The sequence below is a fragment of the Stegodyphus dumicola genome, chromosome 10 (assembly GCF_044657685.1).
Source record: "Stegodyphus dumicola isolate Sdum_Otavi_A_Nest chromosome 10, ASM4465768v1".
Classification (NCBI taxonomy): Eukaryota; Metazoa; Arthropoda; class Arachnida; order Araneae; family Eresidae; genus Stegodyphus; species Stegodyphus dumicola.
The window spans coordinates 93,046,846-93,059,779 of record NC_140777.1 but is presented as its reverse complement, the minus strand read 5'-3'; the positions used below and the strand labels follow the sequence as shown (position 1 = coordinate 93,059,779).

Genomic DNA, 12,934 nt, shown 5'->3' with positions numbered 1-12,934 from the left:
GCTGACAAGAAACAAAATGTCTTTAAAAATTATGATTGAAATCTTATGCAATTTGGTATATATATTTAGAACACTTCGTGTTAGGAGACAGACTATTTACTAATTGATAAATGCATTTTTTATGAAGTTATTATGTGTTAAACATGAATTTTAATGGGAAAATGTACTTTTTTCTTTGTTACATTACACATTCTAGCTTGAAAAATTTTTAATTACTTCCTATTTTTAAAATAATAGTCTACCTCCTTCAGAATATCATTAAGATGGGTTTTCATTTTACAAAATATGAAAATATATTATACATTTTTAACACAGTGTTTCTAATTTATTGTATATATTGCAGATTTTTTCCCTTGTTTTCTTACTTTATTACAAAAATACAAAATTAATGGTCATTAAATAACTCAGCTTCTTCAATTTTTTCATCATTAATTACTTTAAAGCCAAAATTAAATGCACAAACTTAAAAATAAAAAAAAAAAAAAAAAAAAAAAAAAAAAAAAAAAATGTTTCGAAGGTACACAGCCCCCTTAAGAGGCTGTCTCAGTAGAAGAAGTAATGATACAGTACTGGATTTCTAGGTTCGGAGTGCCTCTTGAGTTACATTCAGATCAGGGAAGGAATTTTACATTTGGCTGTAATAAAAGAACTCTAGAAGCTACTCGGCATTGACAGAACCGAAACGACACCTTTACATCCCCAGTCGGACGGCATGGTAGAGAGGTTTAATCGAAGCGTCTTTAATAACTTCTCATTAGTGGTTCCTGGAATCCAACAGGACTGGGACAAGAAGTTACCATTATTTTTACAGGCTTACCACAGTGCTGTCCACGAGACTATCGGCTATTTCCCATCTCAGATGCTCTTCGGCAGCGACCTACGTCTACCTTGTGATCTCTTGTTTGATCGCCCTCCGGATGCTCCTTCATCGCCTAAGGAATACATTCAAGATCTTCAGGCCAGGTTTGAAGTGATGGACAATTTTGCACGAGAGCGAACCAACTTGACGACGGAGAAGATGAAGACCCGATACGATACGAGGGCTACTGGACATCAATTCAACAAAGGAGATAAGGTGTGGTTGCGGAAACCGACTCGACAGAAAGGACACTGTTTGAAACTACAGCCACCTTGGGATGGTCCGTACAGAGTACTAAACAGGCTGAACGACGTCTTGGTTCGGATCCATCATCGAACTCTAAGCCTAAAGTCGTTCATTACGACAGGTTAGCTTCTTACTATGACCATAGTACGTAGTCTATATAATGCAAATAGTATACGACAATGGTCCTTTTTGTGTCTAAATTTGTATTTGATTTATATGTGTTTAGTATTTGATTTGTTTTAAGTTACTTATTACAATTATTGTTCATGCTGTTTGTTGTCGTAATGAAATGTGTATTATTGAATTGATGCTTTAGTTGTAAATATGGCTTCCTGTCCAGAGATTTTACTGCCAAGACGTGAAGTCCTTAGGAAGGGGACAGTGTTTCGAATTTCCTATTTAGTCAGATATTTTTAATAGAATTATAATTTAAATTATTTTATTTCCCCGTGCAATGCACCGCATGACGAGTTTTAAGAGAAAGCTACGCCGAGAAAGTCAAAATACAAGAGCACGTGCATTTAACATTGAATAAAAATTTATCTTTGCATTTGGTTTTGATTTGAATAAATGTTATTGACTACTATGTTAGGTGCAACCGTAATTGTACGCTTTTTGCTTTCCAGAAATTGCTAGAACTGTCTCGCGCGCCGATTTAAAAAGTTGTAAAAGCCAGAGAGAAACATCTTAGCTCAGTTGTTTAGATATCTGTTCTTGCTGATCGTAGCGAATTGGCGGTGAGATCGGATTACCTTTCTCTGCGCTTTGGATTGCGTTCTGTTTAATGTTTTAGTGGTTTAAAATATAACTACTGATTATATTGCATGATACTGAGATACTGTACGAATATCTTTAAGGAAAAATTGAGCGTTTCGTTACATTTCTTGTGATAAGAATAAATTTTATTAACTTTATATGTAACTTGTACATCCAATCTATTACGAAACCGTACGTCCGCAACAATATTAATCTAAACTGCTTCATTTGAAAATTATTCCGCATTATGCTTTGGAAGCAGGTGTGTTATAGTCAACCACTTTTTCAAGAACCGAAACGTTTTTACTCTCTCTCAAATGCTCTTCTGAATGCATCCTTACTTCTCCGCTTCGTTGTTGCAACTTGCTGTCTTTAAAAAATATGTTTTATTAAGTCTATCAGTACCAGTATGAAAATCCTTTAAGAACAGGGAACTGTAACGGCCTTTTTTTATGTGTATGAGCAGCACCCTTCCTTGCGAGGTTGTAGCGCGTAATAGTATGCGGGAGGAGAAAATCGAGGGCGGCCGGAATCTCGGCGATACCACGCCTAAATATTTTAAATTAACTATTTGTCATATGTAAGTACTTTTTATACAAGTTGTCATATGTAAGTACTTAGTATGAAATAAAATTTTTATTAATCAATGAGTTTTTTTTTTTTTTTTTTTTTTTTTTTAATTTGGGGGCGGCAATCTTAGGAAAGTACGCGGCCAGCCAATGGCCTAGAAGCGGCTCTCTTACTAATGAGCTTAGTCCCTCTGCCTTTAGCATAATTCCAAGACACTAAACATTTTCTATAGCCTGAAAAAGTTGAAGAAAAGCGAAGCTTTGCTAGGAAAATAAGATTACAAGGGCAAGACTATTTAACATATCGGCAAATGACTAGTTTTTTAAATTCGCGAGGCGTCGCCAAGCTGGCGATGGTTTTGGCAATTAATTTTTGTCACCAAATTTCACGAGAAACCGCCAAATGTCTCCAAATTTGGCGGCCATTTGTATTCGGTTTCCGTATAAGTGTTACTGGTACCGTAATTGAATAACGGTAATTGATCACTATATATAACTACAACCGTATTCAGCCCTTACATGTATCTTTAAACGTATATAACTTTAAGTAATTTTGAAAAATTCAAGGTATTGAAAATTCCTCGGTTACCGGAAGGAAACTATATAAGACTGCAGAGAGCATCAGTTCTCAGTTTTTAGTTCAGAGTTGACTTCGGGATACTGAAATGATGCGAGATTCGCTCTTCTTTACATGCACTTTGAATTTGAATTGTGTTTGGTTTAATGTTTTTAGTAATTTGAAGTGGTGACTACTGAATGTAATATGTATTACTAAAAAAAGCTGTAGGAGTATTTTTGAGGGAAGTTTCAGAACTGTAGATTGTTTCTTTTGTGAAAATAAATTTTATTTTATCAGCGATTCTGTGCGCATTCAATCCATTATGAACTCGTACGCACTTAATAATACATTGAATGCTTATAAATGTAATAAATTGTTCTCAATGACATACATGTGTTAAATACCAAATTTTAGAAGCATTGGGTTATCGCATAATATATCGTTTCGTGTAAGTGTCTTCACAGCTTCAAGTAAAGTATTACTTCCAGTTTATCCATTTTAGCCCAAATCTAATATGTTGTTCCTATGGATATAAAAGTCTTAAATACTAAAATTAAAATGTTTTGTATAAGAGTTTAATACAGTAGAATTTCATTAAAGACTGTTATGGGCTTCCTGTAACATCAGATTATACGATTTTATCCATAATTTAATCAAATCCTTTTGTGAACGTACAAAGTTTAAATAGGAAAACAGAAATTTTTGGAATTTTAAGAGTTATCGTGGACGAAAAAATTATGACACACAGACAGAAAAACATGATTGTAAGAATAGTCCAAATGTGTTGTACATTTTATTAACCACAGACTGTTACGTAGGCACGGGTTTCGTTAATGGACTGAATGCACACAGAAACGTTAGTAGCTTAATAAAATTTGTATTTTTGGAAAAACACTTTACAGATCTGGAACTGTCCACACAAAGGCGCTTGTACAGCTCTTCTCAGTATGACAGAACGCTGTCAATATTTACCACTTCAAGCTATGACGAACGTTAGCGTTTTATGTTAAAGCACTTCATGTTACATTACACACAAGAGAAAAAAAAATTACTTAAAATTATTTACATGTATGCAAAATTCATAACATTGACCCCTTTGCCACGAATTTCCCAAGGTAATGCAGTAGCCTCAAATGCAGAGTGATCTCTCAATACACTGAGATAAACTCTGGCTCTCGTGGTCTTAAATAATTTTCCTCCGTCTACCAAGAAATTTCCGGCACCTTTTGTTTCCCGAAATTGCTGGAAGACTAGTAGGGGCAGTTCCAGACACATGCGGGCAGGATAAACTTACATTTATATAGGGATCGGACAAAAATGTCGACATACGGTCGCCAAGTTTGGCGACAGAAACTAGTCTTCGAGAAATTTGTCGCGATTGCCATTTACCTCAATGTTAAACGGATTTACTCGTGTAACACTGTTTTTCCAGCGAAGCTATTTTCCAGCGAATTTAATTGGCGTTTATTCACTGAAAATATTATCTCTCTCACCTATGTTTATAGTTTGGCTCTTACCTATGTTTCTGTTTGCTAATTTTAACGATTTTTTTTTACTTCTTTGTATGAAGTAAAGGAAGTATCTCAATCTCGAAAAATTTCGAGTGTCATATTTATGTCCATTTTAACAGTTCCCGAATCTATCTGATCAATGTTTTGCATGATGTTCGTTCTTACTAGCACCCTGCCTGGGCGTTTCCTCGACGTGTTGGAAGGGCGGAATAGGTGTCCTGCTTACGAGGCTGATCGCTCCCCCCCGAGCTGGCAACTCGTGACGTCCATAAGTTGGAAATGGACAGTATGGGGGAGATTAGATGAATGCGCAGGATTAGAACCATATTCCTACGGCGGTACTGTCAAGTCTGCCTCTGGCTGTGGGATCACTAGATGTTAAATGATATTAAAGATTGTCCTTGAGGGTTTCTTGCCTTCCGGATTTGCCTCCGGAAAATGAGTAACCAATATAACTATAATATATGTGGGCTACTTTGATGTCCATACTCACTACATATGTTTGCTACTATTAAATGATCAAACTGTCGAGGTGTTCTTCCCTAGCTCTTACAAAAATAAACTTGCAGATCTTCTTCGATTTAAAAAGGCGTAGTCGAAATTTTTCTTATGATTTCTTGTCCCATTAGCAATACATCTGAATTTAATAGGGTGTTTGTGAAGGAAATGCACATAAATTTGCAAATCTATTATTCTCAGACTAAGTAAAAGATGAAACCCTTTATGAAAAGCATGAAGCTTGTTAATAGCAGCTTTTTCTTAACATTTCGAAACACAATAGGTACTAGGTGAATTAAGTTTTTTTTTTTTCAATTAGAGGTTTTTTTTTTATTTTTTGGGATAGGGGTGGGAAGTAATGCTGAAATTATTGCTGGCTTTGCCAATTTTTTTAATGGTGAATTTTGTTCTTGAGCTCAGAAGTTTTCTTTTTAACATTGCTCCAAGTACTATATACTATCTATAGTATTATTTAGTGCAACTCTGTTTGTTTTTAAGACTTGCTTCTCTTCCATAAAGGAAGAAGTTGCGAAACTAAGCTTAAAGCTGGAATTCAAAATGAAATTATCAAAGTTTTCTTCGGTGTATTGTATGCGAAGTACCGTAGAAACTATTCTGAGTGGCTTTAACTTACGTAAGTATGTACTAATGTATGATCTCTTAACTATTTCCAGATCAGCTATGATTATGTTTTCATGGCAAGAATCCCCATAAGGAGAATATTGTGGGTCTTTACAAAATTAGTATGCTTTCATTATCTTCCTCATGATGGTTGGTTAACTAGTCACTTTGTGTCCTAGCATATTTAAAGCGGATTTGTACTATATCCCACGAAATAACGGTTGCGATTAATATCATTATGCAAGGAATCATAAAGTCGCATTTACAGAAAATCTTCGAAGCCTTCTTTTTGCTGTCATTGAATTTAATTGGGCAAAAATCTAGAACAAGGCCTTTTATAATAGCAATTCCATTACAGTTTTTATTTTAAATTTGTATATATTTGTACTTTTGTATATATCTAGCCTCAAAGTCATTACCCGGCCTTTATTTTCGCAATCGTTGGTCATAGTCATATATTTTCAACTACAGAAGTGTTTTAGATGAAGAAAATTTTCGCATTTTGGAATTTTCAGATTGAAAAAAATAATTTAGGACAAATATCTAAATCTAACTTTTAATGCCCTCTTCCGGTTGCACACAGAACTTATATTTGGGAAACTATACTTATATTTGGGAAAGTTTTATACTCTTTATGAAAAAAATAAAATTATAAGAAGTTTGACTCCAATACGACAAAACTTGATTGGGATATTTAATTTCAAAATTTGCGATTTTTGATGTCATTTTCAACTTGCCTTGAGGAATCGGTTAATTAAGTTAGAATAATTCGAGAAAATAAGTTTAAATGAAGTGCAGAAAAATGTGCTTGGTTTAATATACCGTAGAAGGAAGTTATGTTCTTCTACGTTATCCTTATCAGATTTTTTTTTTTTTATTTCATGTTTTATGCGAATATAAGAAACTTTTGTGGAAAAACTCAGCTTTGTGTTGCCTCTGGCAAAGCCTAAAATATTTATGTTTGAAGTTTAATAAGGAAACTCAGCGATATGAAAGAAACGAGCTGCAAAACGCAAGATATTTATGCAACGTCTTTCAAATTTAATAAATGAATTCAGCGATTTAAAAGAGATTCGTTGGCACAGACCATTATAAAATATTTTTATTTTCCACGGGCCAGTTATTACCATTTGGCGAATCATAAAATTCGTCTTTCACTTTTCCTTTCTAATATTTTGGCTTCCAACATAAATATTTATTCTGTTATTAATTAACAATTAAGGGATTTGAAAGAATCAAAGAGGATTCAATCCATTTATTATTAATCACCAGCTGACCCGTGAAATTACATTAGCTGGATTCATTAAAACCACATCATATATATATTTCTTTCAAGTTATAATTTTAAGATTATTACCATTTCAGACCAGTTTTGAAGGTGATAAAATGTTTTCTACGTTTCATCAAAAAAAGAAATACTTTTTCTGTTATCTGCTAACATGACTTACACATAAAGTCTAAAATTTAATCGGCACTGAAGTGGCGCATTAAAATAAAGATTATATCCTCGAATTACTATTAAAAAAGGAACCTTTCTGTACTTGCGCTCCATATTTTCGAAAGACTATTGTTTCAAACAATGCGATAATCGCGGAGTCAGTGCGTTCTATTTGGTATCACAAAAGCGCAGTAGCATTGTCTGTATTGCATGAAGATATCGATTGGCTACAGATATCAATTTCACCTTGTCGTTTATATATCTCAGTTAGTATTGTTTCTTTCAAACTTCGCTGCATTTGTTGAAGTTTATATTTACTCTTGAGACTGCACCTTTCGTCGAATTCTATCGGGAGAAATGTTTTTATGACAAAATATTAAAATTCCGGCTGGTACATCATGGTAGTTTGAACATCTCGCTAAATGTCCTCTTGTGATCAGTTATTATATTAGTGCTCTAGTGATACTTTCATTATGCCCTTGGGTAAATTATTTCAGAAAAGAGGAAGCCGAAAGGATAAGAAGGAAGTATCCACTAAAACCGAGAATACTGCATACGAAAACCTGTCGTCTGGTGCTAAAGTGGAAACTGTAGAAGAGCAATTATCATCTGTTCAAAACGGGAAAGTAGAAGATACTCATTTACCTACTACCGAATGTGGGAAAGAAGATGTGCAACCATTGCCTGTCGAAAGATTAAGTGCAGAAGAGGCGCAACTATCAGCTGTTGAAAACGTCAGTGCGGAAGATGCTAAAATTGAATCTGTAAATCAACAACTACTATCGGTTAAGAACCAATACTCAGAAGTTATTCAGCCATCATATGTCGAGAAAGTGAATGAAGAGCTGCAACCCCCATTTGTTGAAAACATCAGTGCAAAATTTGCTAAAACTGACATTGTAAATCATCAGCTACCAATTGTTAAGAACCGCTATTCCGAATATGTTCAGGTACCATCTGTCGAGGAGGTCAATGAAGTGAAACCGCCATCTATACAGAATGTAATTGCAGAAGAAATACAAATAACAGCGAATGAAAATACCAAAGAAGAATGTAAACCGGTGATTTGTATTCCTCATAATGATAGTAATGAAGGCGATAAACCGCAAACTGAAAACGTTTTAATCCATAGACCAGAGGAAAATTTCGAAAGTTCTATTGAAACAGATACTGCGCAGCAGCTGGCAGAGGGGAGTCTAGGTGAAGTTACGAAAATTTTCCCGGTAAAAGGAAGTTCTGCAACCATCAAGTCTACTTGCAATTATGATTATGGAAAGCAGGGTAAAGATTACTGTTCCTCTGCTATAACATCTAAGGACAATCGTTGCGTAGGAGAAGAAAATGGCGGGCAAAGGGTAAGGAAGCACAAATATCGATCTGGTTCACAAGCGGAAGAAACATTAAAGACCATAGAACGAGATACAAGTAGAAGAAAATTTGGCAGTGAAAGCGAAGTTCTGAAAATCTCTGGAGATTGCGAGGACAGAATAATCCAAATGAAAGAAAAAGACTTAGAACAACTGATTAATCGTTGCGTCAACAAAATAATCAGAGGATCTATCGCGACAGCAGCTGATGGTGGTAACCTAAACAGTCTTTACAAAGCAAATGAAATGAGTTTTACAGATAGTAGAGATTCAGAAAGTTCCGAGTCGTGTGCATTGTACGTTGTTGAACAGAAGTTGCCTTGTGAGGCTCTATATGAGTATGTGGAAGAAGATTACATTTCAAATTCTGGTAGAAGTAACATTCCGCGAGACGAAGCAGATTGTCTAGGAGAAGATCATAAGGATGAAGACAGCACAGACTGTGAAGTTGAAGATATTAGAGACAATGGCCTCGATGGCTACCAAGCTGACTGCGAAGAAAACTCAAGCATTTATTCCTCAGTTTCAGATTCAAGCTTCAAGAAAGTCGAAACCCAAGAAACTGATTTGGAAAACACTACTCCCAACGACAGCCAAGAAATGACCATCAGCGAAACAAACTGTGAGCATGATAGCAATCTATCACAGGATCTCGATGTTTCAAACAGAATTCCAACTCATATAGATACTGCTGCTTCACTTCCAGAAGGAAGTAATTTACAAGAGAATAAAGGGCGAGAATCGCCTGAGTTATCTAAAACTCGAGGTAGTACGATCACAGAATCTTCTGACTTCGTTCGAACACGAGGCAGCACGATCACAGAATCTTCAGAACTCATTCTTATGTCCTTAGACGAAAATATAAGTTCTCAAAGTCTTAATAATTCCACAGACACTGGTACATCCGATAACGTTCAAGACTTCGCAGATAATCTCACAGAGCAGAATTTTTCAGAAGAAGAAAAAAAAGTAAATTGGAAAGTTGGGTACCTGCATGTCAAACTACCCCACAAGTCAAGGGGAAAAGGCCATTTAAAGGTAATGTTAAATTTCTTTTAAAACTGCTTTCTGATATACTGTATCTCCGCACATATTTTTTTTCCTTATCTGAGAGCTAGTTAATAGGTGAAACGTATTTCCTTAATTAGTTTTATTCTTATTCAGTGACTTCAATTTTGTATTTACATTTTTGTATTAGTATTTAAATCATTTTATTTTCCCTTGCATTTATTATTTGAAACACATTTTGTGAATATTCTTCTTTAAGTTACCAGGATGCAGCAGATGTTATCTCACTTAAGAAACGTTCGAAACATGTTATTTCACCTTTCTTCTGTTTTAGTATTCCAGCTCATCGTAGCCTTATCTATTGCCGATGTGTTCGACCTTACGAAATCCGGTCTTTTGGTCGCCTCCCTTCGTTTTTGTTTCTGTTATGTCCCCTTTGAGAACTGCGCTCAAGACTTATTCCCGCGAGGTGCTTCTACAACTTTAAAAGGTAACTGAGCCGAAGTGCGACGTATCCGGCTCGGTTACCATCAGATATCAGCTCAATATCCGTCAGATATTGTAACGTTAACATTACTATGTATTATTGAAATGTGGATTTCTTTAAAAAAAATAATGTTGTGTAGGATTATGTGTAGTTAATTCGGGCTGCTTTTCATTTGTTACGTTCTTAGTGTAACCGCATTCTTCGGAAATTAAAAGATTCGCATAATTTTCACCTCTCCATTTTTGGATGATAAAATTAGTTAAAAGAGGGAAAATAAGAGAGGAAATACTATATTTTTAATGCTTAGCCTTAGCCATAACAACAATCCCCGTGCCATGTAATTTTACAAATATGTGCTTTTTGATTGCCTGTGAATGAATCTTGTTGAGCTAGGGAATCCATTTTCCAATGGATTTTGTAAAGCTTACTTATAAAGTAGCAAATTTTCCTTCTCTCACTGTGAAATAAATATTCATCTTAAGAGTAATGAGCAGTAAGATATATAGGTATGGATAAATACAAGTAATGTCTATATACACCTTTTATCAACAAAAGTCCTTACCCGGCTTTCATTTTTGCAACCGTAGACATATAATTCCAATTTCAGAAATACTTTAAATGACGCAAAGATTTTTGTTTTGGCATTTTTAAATTTATAGAAATCAGTTTTATAAAATTTACGAAATCTTAAATTTTTATACATTCTTTCCGTCCCTGTACTTATATTTAGGAAAAAGTTGTGCTCCTTATAAAAAATAAACTGCAAAATGTTTGACTTCCATATCTACAAAAAATGACCGAATTATTTAATTTCAGAAGTAGCGGTTTTTGTTAATATTCTCATGAAGTTTTATTACTTTAGCATCGTAATTTGGTAATTGTGCAAAGAATTCATTGCGCTACAAATATTTTTAATTTTTAATTAATGTAAATAGCATTACGAGTTGGTTGAATAGGGAAGCCTATCAGTTTTATCTACAGAATATCTATAAAATTCTGTGAATAAAATTTCCTAGTTTGAAAAATCTCTATTGATCTTATAACAATCTGCTTTAAAAAATACCTGTCAAGTGATTTTCACAAGAAACCTTTCCCTAAACTACTGGTTTATGTATTGTTACGTAGACATGAAAACAGTTTGTTTTTCAGTTTATGTACGTCCATAAATATGATATCAAATTTAATAGCAAATATCTTGGTAAATTTTTGTCGTACGGGAATCAAACGTATTGCATTTTACTTTCATAACCAGTACAAAATTTTCCTGAACTTAAGTATAAAGATCGGAAAAATATATACAAAACATTTCGTAATATTTACAAAATTGATTTATTTAAATTTAAAAATCTCAGTATTACTCTTTTCTCCATTTCAAAAATTTTTGTATCTCTCTGTCTGTATCTGTGACAGCAGTTACGAAAATAAAGACCCGGTAAGAACTTTTAAGGACACAATGTATAACTGATTGGCGTATCAGCACTGATTCAGCGATGTCAATGACTTATGCACTTTAGCCAACTTTTTGAGTAGTATGAATAAATACTTTGATAGTGTTAATCGAAAAATACAGTATTAACACCTAAGTTTGAATTCTGTATGAAATATCTCGATAAAAACTGGGTAAATATCATGAAATATAAATGCAAAATATATTTCTTGAATAAATATAATTATCTCAAGAAGTGTCTTCCAGATGTTAAAATCTAAATCTTATCGCTAAACTCTTAAAAAGCGCGTGTATCAGCTCCATTGACGTTTCTTTACATGTCACGATATCATCACAAAGTTAAGCAATCAGGTGTTAATTCTGAAAAAGGTTGTAACTCGAAATTCAGTCAGGATTTCTTATTAAAAATATGCATGTGCCTATTAATGTTATACGAGAATGTGTTTGAAGATGTAACTCATTATTTGCACTGTGTAAATGTTATTCATGACTTTTTTCACCTACTGAAATTTAGAAAGTAGCTGTAGCGTGGTCCAGCAGTTTAAGTAGATTAACCACTGAGCAAAATATGCTGAGGCTTAGGGCATCAGGGAAAAAAGGCACCAGATAAAAATACTTAGGGACTGAAGGAAAAGGACACCAAAAACGTTTACCGTTGCAATTCTACCATGGGATGTATGGTACAGCTAAACCAAGACTGATAGAGAAGAAATGGGAAAAGACAAGAGTAAATATATGTGGTTGCTGGGGGCACCAAAACATTTTAAACTTTTTTATGGCCTCTGGGACTCTTAATCCGGCCGTGTTTACAGGATGTTTCAGTTAAGCATAATATCTAAGATCGATAGCTTGTTAACATTGCAAGGCCAGACATGCCATTTTCAAGTTTTAGTGTACAGAGAAGATGCAACATGAAACAGCGAAAGAGAAACTGCTTTTTTATTTTTCAGAGAACATTTGAGAAATGCTTTAGGTTGCAGAATGTGTTCAAAGTTGCAACCATGGGTTGCAGCAATGCTTGGCATCATCGATCCAAACAAGCACATACATTTTGCAGAATTTCTGGTATATATCTCAGATTTCACAAGTGGTACTTCATAACGTTATAAGGTCCTCATAACTTACAGTGGGTTAATCTTTCGATGTAATTAAGAAGTGATTAAAATATAGTAGTACGTCTGCGGGCATCGGCAAACTTCACGAAAATGGAGTTTCCAATACTACATTGCAGTATGATTCCAAGTCTGTTCTTTGTGCAACCTTTCTCTCTCAGAAGTTCGTACGCGCTCAGTTGAATCCCTTTGCATAATCTGTGGTTTCATATAATTCCAATGGCACAATGTAATTTCAAATATTGCGCATAAAACATGCAGGAGCGCTCTTGTTAACATTCTTACGAAGGATGTTGTAATGCACACACATTTTAGTAGGTTCAGAAGCTTATCGACTCACCACTCATTTAAAACGAAGTACAAAGTATGTTAATCATTGGAAATTTCCTAAAACTTAAATAATGACTTATAATTTACTAAACTAAACTGAAAAGCGAAATTTCTTTTTTATGTTTT

General features: G+C 34.4%; 1 protein-coding gene across 1 annotated transcript in view; it reads left to right on the top strand.

Annotated features, from left to right (window-relative positions):
- The first annotated feature begins 7,225 nt into the window (after positions 1–7,225).
- The window catches only part of LOC118196938 (uncharacterized), a 38,634-nt gene continuing 32,925 nt past the window's right edge, over positions 7,226–12,934 (top strand). Inside the window, exon 1 of the mRNA XM_035368411.2 lies at positions 7,226–9,462. Within this exon, the coding sequence (XP_035224302.2) occupies positions 7,531–9,462 (1,932 nt within the window). The 5' untranslated portion in view covers positions 7,226–7,530. The remainder of the gene's footprint in view (positions 9,463–12,934) is intronic.